This window comes from Bos taurus, chromosome 13 (genome assembly GCF_002263795.3).
Source record: "Bos taurus isolate L1 Dominette 01449 registration number 42190680 breed Hereford chromosome 13, ARS-UCD2.0, whole genome shotgun sequence".
In the NCBI taxonomy this organism is placed as follows: Eukaryota; Metazoa; Chordata; class Mammalia; order Artiodactyla; family Bovidae; genus Bos; species Bos taurus.
This window is the reverse complement of record NC_037340.1, coordinates 64,422,395-64,450,242: the sequence shown is the minus strand read 5'-3', so window position 1 is coordinate 64,450,242 and position 27,848 is coordinate 64,422,395. Positions and strand designations below refer to the sequence as shown.

Genomic DNA, 27,848 nt, shown 5'->3' with positions numbered 1-27,848 from the left:
CAAAAATCAAGGCAAATGGGGGAGGATCAGGAGCTCAGCAGCAAGTGCCAAATTTATTAAGTATACATATATTGTCTTATATGGTGGTATGGTGGTGGTTTAGTCACTAAGTTGTGTCTGACTCTTGTGACCCCCATTGACTGTAACCTGCGAGGCTCCTTTGTCCATGGGATTTCCCAGGCAAGAAAACTGGAGTGGGTTGTCATTTCCTCCTCCAGGGGATCTTCCCGACCCAGGAATCGAACCCACTTCTGCACTGCAGGCAGTTTCTTTACTGCTGAGCCACCAGAAAGCCCATTTATCTTTTATATATATATATATATATATATATATATATATATATATAATTTAATACTCATAATGCCTCTATTAGGTAGGTATTGTTATACCCTTAAGGGTTATTTATTATATCCTTTTTGTATATTTTATTATACCTTTTGTTTATGAAGTGAGGAAGTTAAGTGCCTGGCTCAAGGAGGTAAAACTTGAGTCTGTCTTATGACAAAGCACATGCTCTCAAAGACACCATGATGTTTCCCCACGGAAACCACCATATGTAGACAGTATTTGAAGTCATGGAAGTTAACAGGTCACCGGAAATGGTACAGTTTAAGGGGGCACAAAAGGAGCCAAAAAAGGAATTCTAAGGAAGTCACCATTTCAAAGGTGAATTGAGGAAGCTGACACATGCAAATGGACTGACTAAGAGGCCAGAACAGTTTTTAAAAGTGAGAAGTATGCTATCTCAGAAGTTAGGGTAAAAAGAAATTCCTAGTCCACAAAGTGAATTGTTGCAAATGTCATGGAAGATGAAGGTTTCACATGTAGAGGTCACTGATGATCTTAGAGCAGTTTATAGACAAGTCAGACTGCAGTGGGTTGGATAGTGAGTGGGAGATGAGGAAGCAGAAGCAAAGGGTACAGGTTAAGGAATTCCCTGGTTAGGGAACTAGATCCCACGTGCTGCAACTAAAGATCCCACATGTTGTAATTAAGACCTGGCACAGCCAAATAAGTATTTTTTTTAAAAAAGAAGTTTTCTCTTTCTTAAAAAAAGGTGGGGGGTGGGTGTATAAGTTACTTTCCCCAAAGTTTTGCAAAGTAGAGGAAATAATAATGCTGTATACATAAGTAAGGAATTTTATTAGTTATTATTATTGATTACTTAATAACTCCTTGCTCCCATATTACTTGAATTTCACACTTTCATCATTTCTCTGGTTACCACTACCTCTATTGCACCAGTGTCTCTTCCCAAATCTAACATCCCTGAAAGCACAGAATGTTGGTTATTTGGGTTGCGGATGACTTGTTTTACTTGGTTGTGTGTTTTGAATGCCTCAGATTCTGTCTTTGAAAGAAGGGCCATAGACCACCTCCGTTGCCCCAAATCCATCATCTGTTTTCTACAAATACAAATAAGCATTCACTTCCCAGACCAATTCAGCAAAATATAGGAGTTCTTTGGTTCTTAGCAAGCCGAGTACCATGTCTACCTAGGCTCCTCCCCTTCCTTCCCCCAAACTCTTGGTGGGCAGATCTCAGAGAAGAAATGAGCTGCCACTCTAAATCTTCTGGAATATAATGTCCCAGATGGAGAGTGTGCACAGTTCTGCAGTGAGCTGAATCAGTCTAGCCTTTTTCCAGCGAGGGCTGGAGAGAATCAACACCGCCGCCGTCCACCTGTGCACAGGAAGATGCCTACAGCCACTCCAGTGACGATGAAACAGCCCACCAGGACGCCCAGGACCAGTGAAGTGTAGGAACGGCCTGTTTGGCTTCCTGCTGAACGTGGGAAGAGTTAGCTTGAAGAACATACCCCCAAACAAGTGAGTCCATGGTTTGAGTCAAACCCCAAAGGATTTCTTCCCCAAAGGAAGTAGAGGAGGGGCTAGTTTACCAATTCACATAAGATGTGTGTACTCAGTCCCAAATCGCCAGCCCTGGGCCTCCTGTTGCTCAAGAGGTATCCATCTTTCAGTTCCACCCATTTGCCTGGAACCCACCCAACACATAGGTCCCTCCCTGAGCCCATCATACCTTTCAAGTTGTTCGTGGTGATGTGTTTCTGTATGTATTGCACACAGGTGTCCTGTAGAAATTCCCTCAGTTCGTACCGAGTTCGATTGTACTTGTTTAGCTGGTCAACCGTGTAGGTGACCACTCTGGATGGTGCATGAGGTTCCGCCACCCATGAGGCTGTTTTTGGCTGGAAATTTACAAAGGAGCTCCCATTCACAGCCACTTCGAAGAAGACACGGGCTTCCGAGCCCTCAGGAGGCAACTCGCAGCCCAGGAAGCAGCGAATGATCAGAGGAACTGTAGGTAGGGGATTCAGGATCAGGGGACAGTGTGGAAAAGGTGTCAGGTGTGAGGAGGAAACGGAGATCAGGGTGCAAGGTGGACCAGGGACAGGGACTCCCAACAGGGACTACCCCGAAGCCTTGCCAAGCAGGAAAAAGCTGACAGAACGTCAGCTAGGATACCGACTCTTCTCCAGCCTCAAGCACCCAGCCCAGTACTCGGCCCCGACTCGTTCTTCCATAAGCCCGCCCCCTCGTTATGGCCCGCCCACAGGCCACGCCTCCCATCTCAAGAGGGCCCGCCCTCGCCAGCCCCGCCCCCCGTGTGCTTCACTCACAGGTCACGCCCCGCTCCTGGTGCACCACCTGCACCAAGCCCACGAACTCCTCCAGGTAGCGATTCAGGTATATCTTCGTGAGTGCCCAGCTGTCGGGCTCCTGCAAGGGCTGCAGCTGTTGGATCGAGACATTGCGGCCTGGGCCTTCCAGCACGTGCGTCAGGACCCCCCCCAGCGTCGCGTTGCCCCGGTGCCACACTTGAGAGGGGTTGCGGAAGTAGGAGACCTGGGTCATGTGGAGGTCCCACGGGCCTGGGGGCGGAAATCAGAGCGTCTGGTTCTGGGCCGGCGTGGGAGGGGTCAGCGTGTAACTCGAGATAATAACCCCCTACCCAGAGGTCAGCCGCCCACCCTGGCCCTTTATAAACATAAACTGCCCTCCTACCCTTCCACCCATTTGACGCTGTCAAGTAACCCTGTCAGGAGGGCAGGACAGGGGTTATTATCTTTGTTTTACAGATGAGGAAACTGAGGCTAGACGTGCAGAAGCCACTTGCCCCAGGAAAATCCAGACGAGTGGAAGAGCCACTCTGACATCCTTTCAAGCTCTCACCCCTTCCTCCCCCCCACCCCCTCCCCATCCCCCCGCCATTTCCAGTTAGTTATTAAATCCTGGTGGCTCAGACACCTGCAATGAGGGAGACCTGGGTTCAATCCCTGGGTCCAGAAGATCCCCTGGAGAAGGAAATGGCAACCCACTCCAGTTTTCTTGCCTGGGAATTCCCATGGACAGAGGAGCCTGGCGGGCTACAGTCCATGGGGTCGCAAAGAATCGGACATGACTGAGGGACTAACACATTTTCACATGAAGACCCAATTTCATCTCCTATTCTCTGCCTCTTCTGCCGCTGCCCTACTTCAGGCCTTAGTCGTTCTCATCTGGACTGGAGTAGTGATTTCCTTATCCCCTCCACTCATCTTTTAGTCTCTCCGCTTTTTATCTGACCTCCACCCGGCCCAGAAATAACACTACATCCTTCTGCTTAAAATCTTCCAGGGACACACTCCTCTATCAACAGCAACAACAATAATAGCTGCTGCTGCTAAGTCGCTTCAGTCGTGTCCGACTCTGTGCGACCCCATAGACGGCAGCCCATCAGGCTCCACCGTCCCTGGGATTCTCCAGGCAAGAACACTGGAGTGGGTTGCCATTTCCTTCTCCAATGCATGAAAGTGAAAGTCACTCAGTCGTGTCTGACGCTTTGAGACCCCATGGACTGCAGCCTACCAGGCTCCTCTGCCCATGGGATTTTCCAGGCAAGAGTACTGGAGTGGGTTGCCATTGCCTTCTCTGAATAATAGCTATTGAATGCTTATTATGACCTGGGCACTATACTTTACATGCACTATTATCTTATTTGTGCCTTCCTCCCATTAAGTTGATGTACTAGCTACTATTATTAACCCCATCCATATGGAAAACAGACAAGTGGCATAGGAGAGTTAAGATTAGCATGCAGGCCGTCTGAATCCACTCAACTACACTGTCTCCCTATAAGCTATCTGTCTATAGAATCAATCTAAAGTCTTTAGCCCGACATTCAAAGCTTCCCGAAGGCTGGTTCCCCCACCACCCCCTCGCCGTCTCCCCCTCCTCCCAGCCCTTTTGGTCTCTTCCCTATGCTTAGATAGTACATCAGTACTTGGAGTCTGTCATGCTGCCTTTCGGCTGACATGTGAATAGCATGGCAGGGTTGCTCTGCCTCTTGGCAAACTTCTATTCATGCTTTAAGGCCCAGCTCTATTGCCCTGTCCTTAGAGAAGTTCTCCTAATGCTTCTCCTCTTTGCCCTCCCATACACAGTGGGTCAATTTCAGTAATCCCAGATTCTGCATAACTATCTTCAAACACACAGACTTCCATCCCTCTTGGTGCTGGAATCATGTCTGGTTATCTCTGCCTCCTACACCTGCCAAGGGCCTGGCATGGAATTGGTGCCCAGAGAATGTCTGAGGAGGGAATGAGTCCCAGGTTGTAAATCTGTGTGTGTGGGGATGTCTCTGTCCATGTCTGCATCTGAGAAGTTGTGCTCTGTATCTGTAGATGTGAATAAGTATATCTGTGTGGGTCACCCCCAGACAAGGTTCTTACCTGCTAGGTGACCAGTCTCCTTTGTAAAATGGAGATAATAGTATTACCCACCTTGCAAAGATTTTGTGGAGGTTAGATGAGTCAATACACATCTTAACTGTAGTGAGCACTCATTGAATACTGGTTATTTGCTGTCTCTCTGGGGCAGGGGGTAGGGGAGACTGAAGCTACAGGGACTGCAGGAGAGGAGAGAGGAGGCCCTTGTGCAATTATAATACAGGGTAGAAACTCCCCTTCTCTGCTTAAATGGAGCCACTGTGACAGCCTGATCCCCATTAAGTTTTCCTACTAACTACAGCTTGTCTTTCCCCTGAGTTTCCTCTCACCAGTCTTCCTCCACTGTCTCTAGTCTCCTCTTCTGCCTCACAGTTCTCAGTCCGAGTCTTTCCCAAAAACTCCCATCACTTCTCCCAGTGTCTCTCATTCCTTCCATCTCTCATCTTATCTCTTTTCCCATCTTCCCTAAACTCACCTCCATCCACCATCACCCTCAGACCTCTCCCTCTCCAGACTTTACCCACCCACCTCTCCCCTCTACCCATGGCTAATTCTCTCACCCTTTCTACCAGCCCCTTTCCCATTTGTCTAGTTTTGTTTCCCCCTAGCCTCCTCCATCTCCCCCTTCCCAGGAGCTGAACTGTAACTTCCTCAGCTTGGCTTGGGGACACAAACCAGTCCCTAGGATCGCCTGCCCACTGGAGAGATCCAGCTGGCTGCAGGCCCAGAACCTGGGGGATAAACTCTCCTCTGGTCTTGCCTGGGTACCCAGACAGGCTGAGAGTCCCTGGAACCATCCCAGGACAGGACATATGCCATCGACTCACCATCTGAGGCTTCCTGGCTGCAGAGGGCCCAGCCGGGCAGGAGCAGTGGCAGCAGGGGCAGCAGTGTTGTCAACATTCTTTGCTGAGGTTCTCAACCCCACCTGGGCTCTTGGCTCTGGCAGACTGGGGGCTCCGGCCGGCTGCTGCCTAGGAGAAGAAGAAATGAGGACTGTCTGGGAGGGGAGAAGGCTGGACGGAGGAGGCTGGAAGGTGGCCAGGGCTTGGGAGGAGAAAGAGGGCGGCAGGCTTATAAAGCGTTATTCTTACCCTGTCTCATTTCCTACTAGGGGGCTGGCCTCCCTCTTCCCCTCCCTCTGCCCCGCCCGCATCACACCCTCCTGCCCAGACCTGCCTTTTCCCTTTTCCCTGGGCCACTTCCAAGGAACAGTGAGCGGAAAAGGGGGAGAAGGGCCAGAGAGAAGTCCTGCCCTCGCTGAGTCAGGGGGTGGGGCATCCACTTAGAGCAGATTTTAGGATGTTGAGATCAGCATGCTTCTGATGAGGAAACTGAGGCCCAGAGAGTACCCAAAGTGTGTACATCATGGTGATGACAGATCCGGGGTTAGAATTCAGTTTTCCAATATGTTGACTACATTTTATCAGAATTTTTAGTAAATAGTAATTATACAGTCAGGGATCTTGTTCTCAGAAATAGTCACAAAATGAAGTAAAGCAGCTTCATGCAGCATTGTTTGAAACAGGAGAGAATTACAAACAATCTAATTCTCAGCAGAGAACTGGTTCCTTATAGTAATATTTTTCAAAATGAAGTCACAAACTATTAGTGGGCAATGAAGACAATTAGGCAGATTATGATTAGCAGGGTTTTTCCTTTGAATAAAATAGACTTGAATGAATAGACTTCTTTCCTTAGAATGAAATAGTATAAAAATTTTCAGTGCATCACCCTTAATCAGGGTAAATATTATTTCATGAAATATTTGTTCAACTGTATGTGTGTGTGTATTGGTTTTGTGCATGTAGGTTTCTATGATGGATATTAAGTAGCAGTATAAAGTGTATTTCTTACTCGAGGAAGCAAATACAGTAAGTCCCCTATACACAAATGAGTTCTGTTTCGAGATTGCGTTTGTAAGTCCAATGAAGTTAGCCTGGGTACCCAACTAACACAATTGGCTATATAGTACTGTACTGTAATAGGTTTATAATGCTTTTCAGAGAAATAAAGCAAGCACAAAAAATAAAAAATTTTAATCTTCTGGTACAGTTCCTTGAAAAGTACAGTAGTATAATACAACAGTTGGCATACAGGGACTGGCATGCATATTTGCATCTTTGAACGTTTGCAACTTGAAAGTTCATATGTAGGGAACTTCCTACCAGTGCCCGCTCTATTTTCATCATATTACTTAGCACTACCTGAAATTATATTACTTACTCATTTACATGTTTATTGTCTGAATGTCCCATCAGAATGTAAGCTCCATGAAGATAGAGGCTGTCCATCTTATTTGCTTCTATACCTAGAACAGTGCAAATAATAGCATAATAAATAATAAATATCAGCTAGTGGATGACAGAATGAGATAGTTATAATATGTAGAAATCATCAGGAGTAAGTTATGGAACATTATGTACAGTTTAGAACCACTTACGTGTCAACCATATACACAGCAACTAAACAACCTATTTCTTTGTGGGAGTAAATGAATCTGGAAGGATATACATCAAATATAGCAATGGTTTATCTTCAGGGAGGGGCCTGAGATTAAGAGAATGTGTGTGTCTGTGGTGTGTGTGTTAGTGATGGCAATTTTGTGAAAGGTTTTCTCTATTTTGTGAAGGATTTTATCATTCTATCTGTACTGTTTGAAAATTTTGCATCTAGAATGTGATCATGTATCTCTTGTTGAATTAAAAATAGAAGTTTCAGTAACAAATTGTGGTAGAAGAAGGTGGCAAATCACTATGAGCTGATGTGTTGACTTGAGACACTGATAAATGAAAAAAGGAAGTGTGGAACAATACATATAGTATTGCTGTGCTGTATTTAGTCACTCAGTCGTGTCTGACTCTTTGCGATCCCATGGACTGTAGCCCACCAGGCTCCTCTGTCCATGGGGATTCTCCAGGCAAGAATACTGGAGTGGGTTGCCGTGCCCTCCTCCAGGGGATCCTACCAACCCAAAGATGGAACCCACGTCTCCTACATATAGTATTGGGCTGGCCAAAAAAGTTCATTCAAATTTTTCTGTAAGATACTACAGAAAAACCCAAACAAACTTTTTGGCCAACCCAATAAAATTCCGTTTATTTTTAGTTTAAAATTTTTACTTCTGTCCATGTAATCCATATATAATTTGATTATTATATTAAAAGAAACTTTATGTGTGTACCTATGTATTTGTATATGCATAGAAAAAAATGCCTGCAAGGGGACTATCAGTAGAGAGTACCTCTGGGAAATGGGATTAGGTAAAGGGCTGATGGGGGAATTTTAACTTTTTATTTTACATACTGTTTCTCAGAGGGAGAATTGATGTCATAGAATTGGGGCAAACCTTGGGTACATACCAGGCTCCCAATTTCTGAGCTGAAAATATACAGGAGTATCCATACTCACCTCTCAGTTGTTATAAAACAACATAGAAAAAACAGTTTTTTCCAGCTCATCAAAACAATCTAGTCTGAAGGAGAAGATGGGCTTTGTTTTCCTGAACTAGGGCTCAGAAAAAGCAGAAGAATTTAAGTCACTGCCAATTATATTGTCTCATCTTTTATGCAAAATTCAGATCAGTTCAGTTCAGTTGCTCAGTCGTGTCCGACTCTTTGCAACCCCACGGACTGCAGCACGCCAGGCTTCCCTGTCCATCACCAACTCCCAGAGCTTACTCAAACTCATGTCCATCAAGTCAGTGATGCCATCCAACCATCTCATCCTCTGTTGTCCCCTTCTCCTCCCGCCTTCAATCCTTCCCAGCATCAGGGTCCTTTCTAGTAAGTCAGTTCTTCACATCAGGTGGCCAAAGTATTGGAGTTTCAGCATCAGTCCTTCCAATGAATATTCAGGACTGATTTCCTTTAGGATTGACTGGTTGGATCTCCTTGCAGTCCAAGGGACTCTCAAGACTCTTCTCCAACACCACAGTTCAAAAGCATCAATTCTTCAGCACTCAGCTTTCTTCATAGTCCAACTCTCACATCCATACATGACTATTGGAAAAACCAAAGCTTTGACTAGATGGACCTTTGTTGACAAAGTAATGTCTCTGCTTTTTAATATGCTGTCTAGGTTGGTCATAACTTTTCTTCCAAGGAGCAAGCGTCTTTCAATTTCATGGCTGCAATCACCACTTGCAGTGATTTTGGCGCCCAAAAAATAAAGTCTGTCAGTTTCCACTGTTTCCCCTTCTACTTGCCGTGCAGTGATGGGACCAGATGCCATGATCTTAGTGTTCTGAATGTTGGGTTTTAAGCCAACTTTTTCACTCTCCTCTTTCATTTTCATCAAGAGGCTCTTTAATTCTTTGCTTTCTGCCATAAGGGTGGTATCATCTGCATATCTGAAGTTATGATATTTCTCCCGGCAATCTTGATTTCAGCTTATGCTTCATCCATCCCAGCGTTTCTCATGTTGTACTCTGCCTATAAATACTCTGCATATAAATTTATACAAAATTAGTATGAAATAATTCATACTTGAAGAAGTCATTCACGCTTGAAGAATTTTATCACATACACACACAAGCCCCCAGCACTCAGCGTAAGAAGTAAAATATTACCAATATAATTGAAGCCCCTTCTATACTCCTCCCTAATGCATCTCTCTCCCCCATGGCCCACCACCAAAGTAACCACTAATCAGATTTTGTTATTTTTTACAGCCTTACATTTCTGTATTCCTATATGGCATATGCATTTACTCTTAAGTAATATATGGTGGTATTCTGCAAAAGTTGGGCTTTATGTAAATGGTATTGAAGTGCTTGCATTCCTCTGCAATTTGCTCTTTTTCACCTGACACATTAATAAGGTTCATTCATGCTGCCATGTGTTGGTCTATTCATTTCCACTGCTTTATGACATGTCATGATTATGAACATATCACAATTTATTTATCCATTTTCCTGTTGTTAGACATTTCAGTCTTTTTTTTCTAGCTCTTTGCTATTATAAACAACATGAATGTTCTTATAAACATTTTCTTGTGCATGTGTGGGAGAGCTTTTGTAGATACAAACCTGGGAGTGGAATTGCTGAGTCAAGGGTATATGCACATCTTCAGTTTGACTAGATATCGCCAAACTGCTTTACAAAAAGTTTGGGCCAGTTTATACCCTCATAGTACATGAGAGTTCCCTCATCCATCTCCCGGCAGGCTGTAGACATCGTCAGATGTTGGGTATCAAATGGCACTTGGTTTTGGTCTTCCTTTGCTTTATCTGGTTCCTAGTGAGTCTGTGTATTTTTGCTTTGCCTTTTGTCTCCCTTGGGGGCTTGAAGGGTACTTTGGGATAAAGTACATGATTGAACCAATTTGGAATTGAAGGCTGTGAGTGTTTGATCTAAGTAGATAGGGCCTGGGTTACTGGGATTATTAAAGTGGATCCATACCAGAACTTCCCTGGTGGTCCAGTGGTTAAGACTCCATGCTTACAATGCAGGGGATGAGGGTTTGATCCCTGGTCAGAGAGGGAACTAACATACACATGCCAAATGGCCAAAAACATAAATTAAAAAATAAATAAAAATTTTAAAAACTGGATCCACTCCAATACACACAGAGCTAATTACAGAGAGGTCTTTCCCACCAAGCTAAGATCTGTCGTGGACACAGTGGCAACAGCCACAGCTGTTTCCCAAGCACCCTCTTCACACACCAGTGCCCTGAAAATTAAGCAGCAGAGATAGCAATTGTTATAGGTAACATTTATCGTGGCTAGGAACAGTTTTAAGATCTTTATACAAATAATCTCACATTATTCACATGCCAGCCCTACCAGGTAGGTTTTATTAACGTCATTTTATAAATAAAGAAACAGAGGCTTTGAGAGGGTAAATGACTTACCTAAGTTCAGTTCAGTTCAGTTGCTCAGTCGTGTCCGACTCTTTGTGACCCCGTGAACCACAGCATGCCAGGCCTCCCTGTCCATCACCAACTCCCGGAGTCCACCCAAACCCATGTCCATTGAGTCGGTGATGCCATCCTAAGATCATATAACAAAAGCTCTAATTTGAAACCACAACTCTCTGATGCTGAAGTTTGTGAATTTAAGCACCACATAGTATCTCAAAAACTGGGGGAGCTAACTCTCCATCAATATATTTTTGAACACATGCTTCCAACATGCTTGAATATTTATGTTATGTATATCATGCCAAAAGTTCATACCAAGTGTTAGACCCTTAAAGCTTCCTCTGGGGCAGGTAGCCCCAGGCTCATTGTCTCCATGTGACAAATTGGATAATTAAAACACAGAAAGGGTAATGAACTTGCCCAAGGTCACAGAGCTGAGAAGTGCAGAGCAGGGACTAGAACTCGAAGAGGATGGGGTATGGGATTGGGCACAGGAAGAACAAAGAAAATACTGGGGGTGAGGAAGCTGGTAAGTGGGGGCAGCTCAAGGGGTGACCCCATTCCCTTTCTAAAGCCAGGGACGAGAGTGGTAAGAGAAGAGAAACGCTGCGCTTGGAGCCAGAGCCTCTGCTGCACCTGGCCTGGGTGGCCGAGGGGGCAGAAAACCACCAAGCAGAGTGGGCACGGGGCCAGACGCTGGAATTTGACTGAGACATAAAGAATGAGGGTCCTGTGAGCAAAGGGAAGTGAAGGAAACAAGTGGTAGGATTTCCCACTGCAGAGAGCACCTGCGGGAGAAAGATAAGGGAGACAGGAAGCTGAGTGGGGGCCAGCGCTGGTGCAACCCCAGTGGGCGAGGAGAGGCCCTGCCAGGGCCGCGGGAGCTGGGCTGAGCGGGGGACTGGCAGGGTGCCCCGCTGGACTTCAGAGGACCAGCCCTCTGCCTCTGTGTGAGCTACTAAAGAGAGGCAGCTTAACCAACCAGGTCCAACTCAGATAACAACAAATAACAGGAGAGTGTGCTTCCTTCAGGGATCACCTCCCCCTGAGGATGTGAAAAAACAACAATAATATGTATTGAAGCTTATTATGTGCTAAGCGTTAAGTCAATAGAGTACTTGTGTTTTATTTTCACTAGTGCCCTATGAAAGCTGTGAAGGCACAGTCATTACTCCCATTTCACAGATGAGGACAGAGGCACAGAACAGTGAACTGACCTGCTGGAAGACACCCAACTGGCAAAGACAGATCTTAAATCCAGGTGAGCTGTATCCCAAATATGCTTTCTTAACTATGAAGCCATCCTAAAAGGGTAAACGAGATGACTCATACAAAGTACCAGAACACAGTACTTATTCAGTAGGTGGAAGAGATCAGAAAGGAACTTGGCTTCGGGGGAAGCAAACAGAACTGACTGTACAGCAGGAAGAAAGGAGGATAGACATTAAGTAGGATTTCCTGAAAGAGAGGCAAAGGAATAGAGATGAATCTTAGTCAGGATTTCGCCTTGTACACACTCGCACAGCCCAACTTAGGAAACATGAAAAGATGCCCCTAAAGTAGGATGATTCCAGCTCCTGCCTTCCCAGCAAGTGGTGGGAGCCTAGCATTCCTGGCTTGGCACCTGCCCATCTTTCCAGCCTTATCTTTCCATGTATTCCAGTCTCAACCAAATCTGCTCCTCTTGGTTTCCTGAGCACAGAACACACAAATGTTATCTTTTCACTTTATCTTGTCTTTAGATAAACAGAAGTTTCTAACATTAGCCTAATGAACTTTATCATCTTTTCTGTTAGTCTGGGAAATCCTTCCCTACCCTGGGATCATGAAGATATTCTCCTATCTATTTTTAAAAGCTTTATAGTTTTGTCTTTTGTCTTTAGGTGTATGGTGTGAAATAGAGATCAAGATTTGTTTCCTGTATGTGGATAGCCAATTGTCCCAACACCACTTCTTGAAAGTCTGCCCTTCCTTACTAATTTGCAGTGACATCTGTGATTTATAGTTAGTTTCTTTTGTTTCGATGGCCTATTCTTCTCTCCCTGCCCCAATGCCACATTCTCTCAATTAGTATAAACATAATACATCTTCATATCTTGCAAATCAAGTCTTCCCACCTTGTCCTTAGAGAGTGATTGTTGAACTTCTGTACATAAATTTTGGAATCATTTTAACAAGTCATTGGGATTTTAGTTGCTATTATTAATTCATATAACATGTTAATGGCTTTTGGGAAAATTGACATCTTCACAATATTGAATCATCCAACACCTGATAGAGTATATTTCATCATTTATTTATATCTCTGCTAGTGTCCCAGTGATAAAGGATCCCTAGTGATAAAGAATCCACCTGCCAATGCAGGAGATGCAGGAGACCTGAGTTCAATCCCCAGGTGGGGAAGATCCCCTGGAGTAGGAAATGGCAGCCCACTCCAGTATTCTCACATGGAAAATTCCATGGAGAGAGGAGCCTGGCAGGCTACAGTCCATGGGGTCAGAAAGAGTTGGACATAATTGAGTAACTGAACAAGCACGCTGCTAGGGTCTCCCAGTGTTATATGAGTTTCTCTCTAGACATCTTGCCCATATTTTGTTACATTTCCCCCCTATGTCCTTCATATTTTAAAATGTTATTGACAATGGTGGCCGTGAAAGTCATTCAGTCGTGCCCAACCCTTTGTGACTCCATGAACTATACAGTCCATGGAATTCTCCAGGCCAGAATACTGGAGTGGGTAGCTTTTCCCTTCTACAGGGGATCTTCCCAACCCAGGAATCGAACACAGGTCTCCCACATTACAGGGGGATTCTTTACCAGCTGAGCCACAATGGTATTTATAAGAAATTTCATGTTCTTACTGTTTATTGCTATATATAGAAATACTGGGACTTCTCTTATGGTCCAGTGGTTAACCCTGGTCCAGAAAGATTCCATGCTGTGGGGCAACTAAGCTCGTGAACCACAACTACTGAGCCCATGCTCTAGAGACTTAAAGCCTGTGCTCTGAGCCACATGCCACAACTGAGCCTGAGCACCCTAAACCCTATGCTCTGCAGCGAGGGAAGCCACCATAGTGAGAATCCTGCACGCTACAACTAAAGAGTGGCCCCCACTCGCTGCAACTAGAGAAAGCCTGCCTGCAGCAATAGAGACCCAGTGCAGCCAAAAATAAATAAATAATTAAGATACTGATATTTTTGGTTGCATTGGTTTTGTATATAGAAACTTTAACTGTTTTATTTATTCCAATAATTTTGGGGGATTCTTTTAGATTTTCTACATGCATAGTCACATCACTAGTAGAAAGTGACAGTTTTATTCCTTCCTTTCTAATTTTTATATAGTTTCTTTTTCTTAACTTATTGTTTTGGCTCTGATCTCTAGTACAATGTTAAATAGAAATGATAGAAAATATAGATGAGTATTCTTGTCATTTTCCTGGCTTTAAAAAGGAAAGTTTTTTGTGATGTTTGTTGTATAAAAAAAAATAGATACCCTTTATTGGCATAAAGAAGGTTCTTTTTATTTCATTTGCTGAATTTTTATCATAAATCTTTTGAGTTTTTCAAATCCTTTATCATCTAATGAAATGATCATATGATTTTCCATCTTTAATTTGTTAATGGGGCAAATGGATTAAATTTCTAGTGTTAAACAAACCTTGTAATGTTGAACAGTTCTTCATGAGGTATTATCAGTATAACATATATTTTACTATTCTGATGTTTTTCTCAACTTTCCCAAATGGAGAGTGAGTCCTTCAAAGCTCTCCTTGGAGATCACCTCCTTCTGAAAGCCTTCCAGCATGCCCCGAGCTATGGAACCAATGGAACATTGCCTCCCTATGTCGCTTCATCGTTGCCATATTGTCACTTTTTATCCCCTTGTCTTCTCTCATGGACTGTAAACTTCTTGAGCGATCTTTGTGCACTCTTCTCAGCCCTCTTCCTCCTCCCAGGACCCAGAGCAGAGGTGGTATCAAGTGTAACACCGAGGATGAGGCCATAGGTTCTGGGGTAGAGCTGCCTGGGCTCACATCTCAGCTTGGCCACTTGTTAGCTGTGGGATTTAGGGCATGCCACTTGGTCTCCTTGAGTCCATCCATTAAATAGGGAGAATAATAGTACCTAACTCATAAAGTGGTTTTGAGAATATTTTTCTTGTTGTCTTAGTCCATAGCAATTGCCACTACAGTCTATGCTGCTCTCCCCCTCTTTTTTCTGTGCTTCACTTGCTCTGAACTACTCACAATTTATTTCCAAGAGTCTCCTTTTCCTTTTTTTTTTCACCACACCACTGCTTGTGGGATCAGCTTGTAGGATCTTAGCTCCTCAACCAGGGATCCAGGGATTTAAATTGGGCCACAGCAGTGAAAGCACTGAGTCCTAACCACTGGACCACCAGGGAACTTCTTATTTCCAAAGGCTTCTGAGAGCCATCTCATCTTCCTTTGTTTCCTCTAAAAACTGTTCTTATGCTGCTTTGTTCTTTCATTCAGTGGGCATTTATTGAGCAATTACTTTGTGCTAGGACCTGAAGCAGACAACCAAGCAGAGGAGAGAGACATAGAGGTGATCCCTGATAACACAATGTGACAGATGTTAAGAGAGAGGGCCAGGGAGATGGAGGACTGGAGCTGGGAAGCATGGATGGGGATTGAGTTTATGTGAGTAGAGTCCTCTAATTTAGCCTGGGGATTAGAGAAGACTTCTCTGAGGGCTTGATGCCTAAGCTGGTCCTGGAGGGTGAGTGAAGGATGGGAGGTGGGGGGAAGGCAGAAGGTGTGGGAAAAGTGATCTCAAATAGAAGGATAAAGTGCAAAAGAAAATAATGCAAAAAGAGAAAGAATATAACATGCTTGAGAAATTGGTAGTACCTAATTGTTGACTCATTGGAAAAGACCCTGATGCTGGGAGGGATTGGGGGCAGGAGGAGAAGGGGACGACAGAGGATGAGATGGCTGGATGGCATCACTGACTCGATGGACGGGAGTCTGAGTGAATTCTGGGAGTTGGTGATGGACAGGGAGGCCTGGTGTGCTGCGATTCATGGGGTTGCAAAGAGTCGGACATGACTGAGTGACTGAACTGAACTGAAGCATGACCAACTTGCCTTGATTCATGGATCTAACATTCCAGGTTCCTATGCAATATCGCTCTTTACAGCTTCGGACTTTGCTTCTATCACCAGTCACATCCACAACGGGGTGTTGTTTTTGCTTTGGTTCCATCTCTTTATTCTTTCTGGAGTTATATCCCCACTGATCTCCAGTAGTATATTGGGCACCTACCGACATGGGGAGTTCATCTTTCAGTGTCCTATCTTTTTGCCTTTTTATACTGTTCATGGGGTTCTCAAGGCAAGAATACTAAAGTGGTTTGCCATTCACTTCTCTAGTAGACCACATTTTGTCAGAACTCTCCACCATGACCCATCCGTCTTGGGTGGCCCTACATGGCATGGCTCATAGTTTCATTGAGTTAGACAAGGCTGTGGTTCATGTGATCAGATTGGTTAGTTTTCTGTGATTGTGGTTTTCAGTCTATCTGCCCTCTGATGGAGAAGGATAAGAGGCTTATGGAAGCTTCCTGATGGGAGAGACTGACAGAGTCTTGTTCTGATGGGTAGGGCCATGCTCAGTAAATCTTTAATCCAGTTTTCTGTTGATGGGCGGGGCTGTGTTCCCTCACTGTTATTTACCTGGGGCCAAACTATGGTGGAGGTAATGAAGATAATGGTGACCTCCTTCAAAAAGTCCCATGCATGCACCACTGCACTCAGTGCCCCTAACCCTGCAGCAGGCCACCACTGGCCACTGCCAACCCATGCCTCCGCTGGAGACTTCTGGACACTCCCAGGCAAGTCTGGGTCAGTCTCCTTGGAAAGAAAGTTATGACCAACCTAGACAGCATATTAGAAAGCAGAGACATTACTTTGCCAACAAAGATCGGTCCAGTCAAAGCCATGGTTTTTCCAGTAGTCATGTATGGATGTGAGAGCTGAACTATAAAAAAGCTGAGTGCCGAAGAATTGATGCTTTTGAACTGTGGTGTTGGAGAAGACTCTTGAGAGTCCCTTGGACTGCAAGAAGATCCAACCAGTCCATCCTAAAGGAAATCAGTCCTGAATATTCATTGGAAGGACTGATGCTGAAGCTGAAACTCCAATACTTTGGCCACCCGATGCAAAGAACTGACTCATTTGAAAAGACCCTGATGCTGGGAAAGATTGAAGGCAGGAGAAGGGGACGATAGAAGATAAGATGGTTGGATGGCATCACCGACTCAATGGATATGAGTTTGAGTAAACTCTAGGAGTTGGTGATGGACAGGGAGGCCTGGCGTGCTGCAGTCCATGGGGTCGAAAAGAGTCGGACACGGCTGAGCGACTGAACTGATTGAAGCGTGACCAAAACAGACCAGGTGGTGGGGAGAGAGAAGAGGGGGAGTGGTGTGAAAGAGGTAAGCAGGAGTCAGATGAAGAGTCTGTCATGCTACACTAAGGAATTGAGACTTTATCTCCTTTTTTATTTTTAAAGATTATTTATTTATTTGGCTGTGCCAAGTCTTAGTTGTGGCACCAGGGACTGAAGCCTGGGCCCTCTGCATTGGGAGCTTGGAGTTTTAGCCACTGGACTACCAGATTTTATCTTGAACTAATTCTCACCCCTTTCTTTGGCCCACCTAACACCTGAGTGCATGTCACCTACTCCAGAAAGCCTTCCCTGACATGCATGCAAGTCTGTCTTGCATATTTCCTCTGTTTTACCATAGGCCTTTCTTTTTCCTCATCACAGCCCTAACTTCTTTCCATGATAATTGTCTAAGCATCTTTCCTCCACATCAAAAGCTGTAAGAGAGCAGGGAATACTTTAACATTTCTGTAACACAAGACTAGTAGAGTACCTGGAACATAGTAAGTGCTCAATAGATATTTATTGGATGAATGAACAAATGAACAGAACAACTAGGGAAGGAGAGAAAATTATGAGCCGCAAAATGCCTGGCACAAAACTGGCCCTTAGAAAATGATTTAATCTTTTAGCATGTATCAGTTTTTTATCTGGAAAATGGGGATAAAAAAGAAATTACCTCAACAGGATATCATGGGTCTGTGAATTGCTTAACCCAGGATGTGACGCTTAGTGTAAAGGATAATTCTCTGTGTGTTAAAAACGTAATTCTCATACAAATAGACAGTGAGCTTGGGTCAAAATTTCATTTAACTCATTAGTAAGGGGGCTAGCAGGATGACAAAGCCAGTTCAAAACAGGTTTTTTATAGTCAATGAAAAATAAAAAATTTGCAATGAGATTGCTAATTTATATACAAAAGGATTAATGTCCTCCAGGGTTAAAAAAAAATAACCTTTAGGATCATCCTCTCTACCAGACAGAAAAGGAAATCATCTCATCTTATTACTTCACAGAATTGTGAAATGTCTGGCCCCAATCATTTGTGTAAATAGTGTTAAATTTCTCTTCGGAGGCAAATGACTTCTTTTTAATTGGTAAGTTTGTTTGTTTGTATTTATTTTTTAACTGTACTGTACGCTCTGTGGGATCTTAGTTCCCCTACCAGGGAGAGAACCCTCACCTCCGGCATTGGGAGCAGGGTCTTAACACATGGACTGCCAGGAAAGTCCCTGAGGCAGATGACTCCTAAGTAGATTTGCTAATCAACGTTTTATTATGACATCAAAAGGTCACATAATCATCTTTTTAGTTTAGTAACATGTTTTAGATAGTTTTTCTTAACTGGTAAGTTAAGTTTAAACTGGTAAGTTTAGTTTAATAGATACCATTATTATAATAAAAAGTGAAAGTGAAGTCCCTCAGTCGTGTCTGACTCTTTGCGACCCCATGAACTGCAGCCCATCAGACTCTTCTATCCATGGGATTCTCCAGGTAAGAATACTGGAGTGGGTTGCCATTTCCTTCTCCAGGGGATCTTCCCGATCCAGGGATCGAACCCGGGTCTCCCGCAATGTAGGCAGACACTTTACCGTGTGAGCCACCAGGGAAGTCTGTTTACTCCCAGTAAATATTAGTGGAAAGAATTTTTTTGTTCCATTAGGCTTTTTTCCTTCTCTTCAGCATCAGAGTTTGGGATCTACATTACTGGTAGACTGAGGGGGGAACCCTGCAGGGCCCTTGTGCTCTTTCTTCCCTCAGCCTGGGGCGGTGTCAGGCTAATTATGTGTCATTTAACAGGCAGAGGAAGTATCTGCTTTGGGCATCAGTAAAGCAGGCACTCACCCCTCTCTTCTCCCAGGATAATTTTTTTTTTTTTTTTTTGGTAAGAACTGGATATTTCCAAAAAGGTAGTGAAGTAGACACCATGGGAAAAAATCAGAAAATTTGAGTACCACTATACTATCCATTTTTAGGGGTCTATTTTTCAATTTAGAAAATTGTGGTAAATGGGAGGGATTGGGGGCAAGAGGAGAAGGGGACGACAGAGGATGAGATGGCTGGATGGCATCACTGACTCAATGGACATGAGTCTCAGTGAACTCCGGGAGTTGGTGATGGACAGGGAGGCCTGGCGTGCTGCGATTCATGGGGTCACAAAGAGTCGGACACGACTGAGCGACTGATCTGATCTGATCTGATCTGATATATAACATAAAACTTACCATCCTAACCATCTTAGATGTATAGTTCAGTGGCATTAAGTATAGTCACATTTTTGTGCAGCCATCCATCTCCAGAACTCTTTTCATATTGCAAAACTGAAACTTGGTACCTATTAAACAACAACACATTGCCCTGACCCCAACCCCTGGCAACCATATTTCCGCCTTCTGTCTGTGAATTTGACTACTCTAGGTACCTCATATAGATAATGGCACACGATATTTGTTCTCAGGGACTTCCCTGGTAGTCCAGTGGTTAAGACTCCTTGCTTTTGAGGGACATGGGTTCGATCTTTAGTTGGGGAACTGAGATCCCAAGTGCTGTGTGGTGCAGCCAGATTTTAATACATAATGTAGCATCAAAATATTTTTTAAAAATTTGTTCTCTTGTGACTGACTCATTTAACTTAGTATCATGTCTTCAAGGTTCATCCAAGGTAGCACGTGTCAGAAGTTCCTTCCTTTTTAACACTAAATAATATTCCATTGTATTTATATCACATTTTGTTTATCCAGTCATCCATTGATGGTTACTTGCATTGCTTCCATCTTTTGGCTATTGCCTTCTTTTATTTTATAGTATAAGATTGGTTTTGTTTTGAATTGCATTTGAGGGATGGATACCATTTTCAGGGCTTGAGATCTCAAATATTGTAATCTGGCTCAGAGCCTGGGACTGACTAGACTGTGAGACCATCTGTAGTCACTTCTTAATTCTGTACTTTTGCCTTAATACAACCAGGATGACTAGGTTTCTCTAGGCAGATTTAGCCACATGTCCCTATTTACATGGAATACATTAAAAACGTGTTCTTGGGCTCTGATGTGCTCTAAATTGTGTATACACTGGGGACAAGGGGAATTCAAGCATTTCGACAAAGGAACAGATGGAAAATTTCCCAGGGATAAACTAGTTATTTCTTGGCAGTCCAAAAGTATGTCATTTGCAAGCTCTGCTCTGGGAGTTGGGAGAATACACTTGAAACACATGACCTCTTGATGCTAGAAAAGGAATTCCCAGATACTTCCCTGATAAAAGTAGTGAAGAGTATGGGGTCAAATGAGGACTAAAATGCTTTGGCTTCCAGCTTCAGGGAATTGAACCTTTTTTTCCCTTATATTCCAGCACAAAGAAAGGGAATAGTGATTGTATCCCCACTTTTTAATTCTGTTTTGGACTTCTATTTATACAATGGTCATCAGTTTCATCAATGTAGTAGAATATAGACTAGCTCTGAATCTTGGCTCTATTACTTGTTCAGTGTGAGATACTGAACTAAACTCTCTAAACCTCTAAACCTCTCTTCAGTTTTTAAAATCTATGTCTCGATTTTTAAAATCTTTAAAATGGTTCTAATAATAGTATTGTCTCAGAGTATTGTGGTGGGGACTAATACCCCAGGAACAGTGCCTGGGACATAGTAAATGCTATATAAATTCTTACTCTTATCAATATATTTTTGCCTCCTCCTCCTCCTTTCCTCTTTGTTATTATTACCATTATTATTTAGTTGGTAAATAACAAAATTTTATTTTATTTGGAGTGTCTTCCTATAGTTTCTGGGGGGAAATTTATGTAGTTAATGTGTATTGAATTCTGCTTTCTGAGTTTTTGCAATAACTCTATGAATCTGTTAATATTAATATTTTCCTTGTACTGAAAGGTAGTCTTATTCTTTCATTTTCCAGATTTGGAAACTGAATCCCCAGAAGGGAAAGCGACTTGCCCAAGAGCACACAGAGTCAGTGACTAAAGGACTTCTGATCATCAGTCCACAGCTTGTTCCACTTGACACAGAGTCCAAGAATACTGACCTTGTATTAATAAAAACACTCTGCCCATCCTCCAAACACCCACAGAAAGACTTAAACGCTCTATGATTCCAAGTAGTCTCCAAAAGATGTCTTTCCTTTCTATCAAAATTGCGAGCATTTCAAAGTAAAGGTCTGTGCTTGACTACCTTATCATCGTCATTGTATGCCCAGCACTATGCTTCAGGCTCTTGAGGGCAGAAATTATTGCCTAACACCTAGGATTGTTAGGGGCAAATGCTCAATAAATAGGACTAATTAATACACCCCCACTTTTAAAAAAGAGGAATAAGGTAGTGGAGAAAAGAGAATATATATTAAGAAATCAATATGTTCTGGTCACTGCATTAGAATTTTCACCACTCTTCCATTTCCTCCCCAGATATTCTTTACAGCATTATCAATTTCCAGATTTTGAATCAAGAAATTAAGGTTACTCTGAGTTTTCATGACTAAGTATTCAAGACTGACATTCCTCTGGTGGACTACAACCTTTTAGAATCTCATATGATAACCATGGAGTGAGAGGTAAAGCCAGGAATGAAGAGACCTAATACTTTCCAGAAGGTTAAAAAAAAAAGTTTTTCTCATGAACAACCATGAAATCCACCATATAAATTGTGAAAATAAAAGTCATGATCGTATTTGCTCTGACAATGTGGAAACATACATTTTCATCAAGCTAAGAAAAAGAAAACAGGGACTTCCCTGGTGATCTAGTGGTTAAGAATCTGCCTTCAATGCAGGGAATGCAGCTTCCATCCCTGCTGGGAAGCTAAGATCCTACATGCAGTGAGGCAACTAAGCCATGGGCCACAATGTAAGATCCTGCATGCCACAGTGAAGATCCCATGTGCTGCAACTAAGGCCAAATACATTTTTTTTTAAAGATCTATATTATAAAAAAGGAAAAAACAAAGAAAAATTATGAATATTTCAATCATGCTAATAAAGAGAGACCCATCATTACCAAATCCAGTTAACCTGATTCTACTCTCCCTGCGAACATCATGCTTGAAGTGGAGAAGTTTGTGTTTTGGACATCTGAGAAAGGCTAAATCCCCAACCTGCCACAAGGCTCCTTTTGCAGGTCTTGTTGATGTGATAGAATCAAAGCTTTGTGATGTCTCTCCTTCCAGGAAGGACTGAAGTAGAACTCCTGCAGGTCCAGGTAGCTCCACGGCCTTTGCAGTCATGCTTGTGTTAAGACTCCGGGTCTATCGCTCTCCATCTGTTTCTTCTGAACCCCTTTCTACATCTGTGAAAAGGGAATGATGTCTAGTTTGGAGAGTTGCTAGAATTCCACGAGAAGGCGCACAAGTATACCCATGACAGGAGGTTCGCGGCGCCAACCTGGCCCGCCTGCTCTGCGGTTCACGCTCTGCGGTTCACGCTCTGCGGTTCACGCTCTGCGGTTCACGCTCTGCGGTTCACGCTCTGCGGTTCACGCTCTGCGGTTCACGCTCTGCGGTTCACGCTCTGCGGTTCACGCTCTGCGGTTCACGCTCTGCGGTTCACGCTCTGCGGTTCACGCTCTGCGGCAGCTGTGCTGGCACTGCAGGCTCTTTGGCTGTCACGCTGCCCCTTCCGACAACACAGCACCATGAACTCGTGAGCCCGGTGCTGTCCGGACTTGGCAGCATTGACAGCAATGGTGTGTGATTCCACTTGCTAACTGTGACGCTGTTTCCTTGAGGCCACGACCTGTCTTCTTTGCTGATAAGGCCACGACTAGTCAGATATTGGCTTTTCAGTGTTCTTTTTCTCATCACCAGCTTGCTGACGGCTTTAGTGATTCTGTTCTGTAGTTGTTAAGGTGAACCTTTTACTTTCTTTTCTTTTCTTGGTTTGGCCCAAATTTGCAGGATTTTAGTTCCCCAACCAGGATGGAGCCTATACACTCGGCAGTGGAAGTGAGGAGTCTTAACCACTGGACTGCCAGGGAATTCCTGTGGTGGTCCTTTTCTTTGAAGAAGTGGACTTGTTTTATAAAGGGTAGTTAGGGGTGGGAGCCAGAGAAGGCAATGGCACCCCACTCCAGTACTCTTGCCTGGAAAATCCCATGGACGGAGGAGCCTGGTAGGCTGCAGTCCATGGGGTCGTGAAGAGTCGGACACAACTGAGCGACTTCACTTTCACTTTTCACTTTCATGCATTGGAGAAGGAAATGGCAATCCGCTCCAGTGTTCTTGCCTGGAGAATCCCAGGGACAGGGGAGCCTGGTGGGCTGCTGTCTATGGGGTTGCACAGAGTCGGACACGACTGAAGCGACTTAGCAGCAGAGTTTTTAATGGAGACAAGATAAACTACAGGACTTGTATGGAGAAGAACAATTAGGCCTGGGCAAGTTTCATAGCGTGAAAGGGCTCAGACCTGAAAAATGCTTAATACCTGTGCTAGGCTAAAAATAAAAGTGGTCCCCTAAAGGTAATTAGGTCCTGTGTGTGTGTTAGACGCTCAGTTGTGTCTGACTCTGCAACCACATGGATCATAGCCCACCAGGCTCCTCCGTCCACGGAATTCTCCAGACAAGAATATTGGAGTAGGTAGCCATTCCCTTCTCCAGTGGATCTTCCCAAACCATGGATCAAACCCAGGTCTCCAACATTATAGGTGGTTTCCTTACCATTTGAACCACCAGTGAGGCCCAGTTAGGTCCTAGTCCCTGGAATCTACAAGTATGCCCTATTTGGATTTGGAAAAAGGGTCTTGGCAAATGTGATCAAGTAAAGGATCTTGAGATGAGAGATTACACTGTATCATCTAGGTCAGCCCCAAATGCAGTCACAAGTGTCCTTAGAAAAGCAGAGAGAGGCAGAGGGAGGTATGATACAGATCCACAGAGGAGTTGGTGTGAATGTAGAGGCAGAGATTAGAGTGATACAGGCCAGGAATGCCAGCAACATTCTCTTCTCCCGGAGAAGCTGGAGAGGCAAGCAGCAGATTCTTCTCTAGAGGCTCCAGGGGGAGTGTGCCGGTGCTAATATCTTGATTTTGGCCCACTGGAACTAATTTCAGACTTCTGGCCTCCAGAACTGTGGGAGAGTACATTTCTGTTGCTTTAAACCAACAAGTTTATGGTAATTATAATTTACTAATACCGTGCCCCTGTGTTGTTATCCAAGTCTCAGTTTACTGTCATCTCCTTCCCCTTCCATCTGGTACTTCCAAGAAGAGTTTCCAAAAGCATCCTAGAGTTTCCAAAGCATCCTAGCATCCTTTTGTTTATCTCTTCTGCCAGGCACTGTGACAAGTACTTTACAAGTTCACTGAATCCTCCTAAATCCTATTAGGTAGATCCTAAAGTTATTCCTGTTCTACAGATGAGTAAGATGAAGTTCAGAAGAGAAGCTGGTGAAGCCATACTCATAATAGATGATGGAGCTAGTATTCCAACTCAGGTCTGCTTAGATTTAAAGCTCACACTTTTAACTTCTATATTGTACTACCTCCAGCTCTCTGGATTAAATCAGGGTTTTAATTCTCATATCTACTGCTGATGTTTTGGCAAGTTCATCTGAGGGATATTTTCAAGGAGTCTGTACCAATGGAGACCAAACATGTCTTTGTTCTAGCTCAAGGAACCGAAGTGCCATTTTTTAGAAAAGAGAAGAAAATGGCCAATTCTAGCATCACAGAAAGCTCAGTTTAAAAAGACATCAGAGATCCATTTATTCAAATTCCTCATTTTATATATGATGAAGCTGGGTTTACAGAAGGAGAGGGGCTTGCTTAGGGTCACCTATAGAGGCTTTAACTGGTAAAGCTGGAATTGAAGTCCCAGTTGCACTTCAAACCTGGGGTTGATTATTCTGCACTGTTCAAAGTCAAGTGTGTTGCTATGGTCTAAAAAGCTGATGAAATTCTGGGAACTTGCAAGCAGGAAAATGGAAAAATGGGTCCCATCTTTCTTAAAGCTATGGTGCCCAATTTTCACCTAGGATAACCCACAGGGCTGCAGCCACTGAGCTGGTCTAGAGGATTAGGAGGGAGAAGCTTCTGCACTGGGATAGAGATTGAAGAGACCATGATAATGTGACCATGTCCCAAATGGGAAAAAAGATATGACAAAAATTCATGAATTCCTAGAACTGAAGAGATTTCTGAAAATCTTGACAGTAGCAGCTTTGAACAAATAAATGGAAGTAAGTTGTATCTTACACTTAGCAAGGTACTTGTTTGGGAAACTCAACATGTCTAATTATACTAAAGGGTGGACATTCTTTATCCATCTTTAAATGCATCCACTAATAAATATTAAATCCCTGCAGATCTCTGCTTTCATGGATAATAAGGTGGTTTTTTAAAAACATAATATATTTAAAGTACTGCATACAGTCTTGGTAACAAGTCCTTTAAAATGCTGTTACTAAGAAAGAACTTGAAGATGTCACAAACAGATGGAAAGATACAGTGTGTTCTTGAATTGGAAGAAATAATATTTTTAAATGGCTATACTAACCCAGGCAATCTATAATTTGATACAGTCCCTACCAATCTACCACGGCATTTTTCACAGAACAAGAACAAATAATTTCAAAAACTATATGGTAATACAAAAGACCCTAGATAACCAAAACAATCTTGAGAAAGATCAACAAAGCAGGAAGAATCATGCTCTCTGACTTCAGATCACACTATAAAGCTACAGTAATCAAGACAGTATGGTATTGGCACAAAAACAGAGACATTATGGTCAATTAAACTATGACTAAGAGTCGGACACGACTGAGCAACTTCACTTTCACTTTTCACTTTCATGCATTGGAGAAGGAAATGGCAACCCACTCCAGTGTTCTTGCCTAGAGAATCCCAGGGACCCAGGGACGGGGGAGCCTTGTGGGCTGCCGTCTATGGGGTCGCACAGAGTCGGACACGACTGAAGTGACTTAGCAGTAAGGAAGCAAAAATATACAAAGAGCAAAGACAGTCTCTTCAATAAGTGGTGCTGGGAATACTGGGCACCTAGATATAGAAGAATGAAATTAGAACATTCTCTAACACCACATACAAAAATAAACTCTAAATGGACTAAAGAGCTAAATGTAAGACCTGAAAACATTAAACTCCTAGAATAAAACATAGGCAGAACATTCTTTGACACAAATCATAGCATTGTTTTTTGGATCAGTCTCCTACAGCTAAGGAAATAAAAGCAAAAATAATCAAATGGGACCTAACCAAACTTACAAGCTTTCGCATTGCAAAGGAAACCATTGATAAAACAAAGTGACAACCTACTGAATGGAGTCACTTCCCTGGTGGCTCAGTTGGTAAAAGCATCCACTTGCAATGCAGGAAACCCAGGTTCAATCCCTGGGTCAGAAAGATCCCCTGGGGAAGGAAATGGCAACCCACTCCAGTATTCTTGCCTGGAAAATTCCATGGATGGAGGAACCTGATAGGCTATAGTCCATGCAGTCCCATAGACTCGGACACGACTGAGTGACTTTACTTTCACTGCATGGAATAAAATGTTTGCAAATAATATGACCAATAATAGGTTAATTGAAAGTATATAAACAGCTCATACAACTCAATATCAAAAAAACAAACAACCCAGTTAAAAAATGGGCAGAAGATCTGAACAGACATTTCTCCAAAGAGGTAATGCAGATTACCAATAGGCACATGCAAAGATGCTCAAAACTGCTAATCATCAGGGAAATGCAAGTCAGAACCACAGAGAGCTATCACCTCCCATCCGAAGGAATGGCTGTCATCGATAGGACCACAAACAGAACTACCATATGACCTGGCAATTTCACATCTGGATATACATTTGAAAAAAATGAAAACACTAATTGAAAAAGATACATGCACCCTAATGTTCATACCAGAATTATTTACAATTACCAAGATATGGAAGCAACCTAAGTGTCAATCAACAGATGATTGAATGAAGAAGATGTGATATTGATATATTTATTTAATGGAATACTACTCAGTCATAAAAAAGAATGAACATTTTGCCATTTGCAACATCGATGGATTTGGGAGGGCATTCAGTTCAGTTCAGTTCAGTCGCTCAGTCGTGTCTGACTCTTTGCGACCCCATGAATCGCAGCACACCAGGCCTCCCTGTCCATCACCAACTTCCAGAGTTCACTCAAACTCGTGTCCATCGAGTTGGTGATGCCATCCAACCATCTCATCCTCTGTCGTCCCCTTCTCCTCCTGCCCCCAATCCCTCCCAGCATCAGTCTTTTCCAATGAGTCAACTCTTCACATGAGGTGGCCAAAGTATTGGAGTTTCAGCTTTAGCATCAGTCCTTCCAAAGAACACCCAGGACTGATCTCCTTTAGGATGGACTGGTTGGATCTCCTTGGAGTCCAAGGGACTCTCAAGAGTCTTCTCCAACACCACAGTTCAAAAGCATCAATTCTTCGGCGCTCAGCTTTCTTCACAGTCCAACTCTCACATCCATACATGACCACTGGAAAAACCATAGCCTTGACTAGATGGACCTTTGTTGGCAAAGTAATGTCTCTGCTTTTGAATATGCTATCTAGGTTGGTCATAACTTTCCTTCCAAGGAGTAAGTGTCTTTTAATTTCATGGCTGCAGTCACCATCTGCAGTGATTTTAGAGCCCCCAAAATAAAGTCTGACACTGTTCCTACTGTTTCCCCATCTGTTTGCCATGAAGTGATGGGATCAGATGCCATGATCTTCGTTATCTGAATGTTGAGCTTTAAGCCAACTTTTTCACTCTCCTCTTTCACTTTCATCAAGAGGCGTTTTAGTTCCTCTTCACTTTCTTCCATAAGGGTGGTGTCATCTGCATATCTGAAGTTATTGA

The 27,848-nt window shown here is 43.4% G+C and overlaps 1 protein-coding gene across 3 annotated transcripts; it reads right to left on the bottom strand.

Moving 5' to 3' along the window:
- Positions 1-1,118: 1,118 nt before the first annotated feature.
- PROCR (protein C receptor) lies at positions 1,119-8,633 on the bottom strand. 3 transcript variants are annotated; one of them, XM_059892393.1, is made up of 6 exons: positions 8,141-8,633; positions 6,956-7,040; positions 5,557-5,703; positions 2,642-2,893; positions 2,041-2,319; positions 1,125-1,785 (listed from the first exon to the last, which is right to left on the bottom strand). In XM_059892393.1, the coding sequence occupies exons 3-6, from the start codon at positions 5,630-5,632 to the stop codon at positions 1,664-1,666; spliced, it is 729 nt and encodes a 242-aa protein (XP_059748376.1). In that variant the 5' UTR covers positions 5,633-5,703; positions 6,956-7,040; positions 8,141-8,633; the 3' UTR covers positions 1,125-1,663.
- Between the last annotated feature and the right edge of the window lie 19,215 nt (positions 8,634-27,848).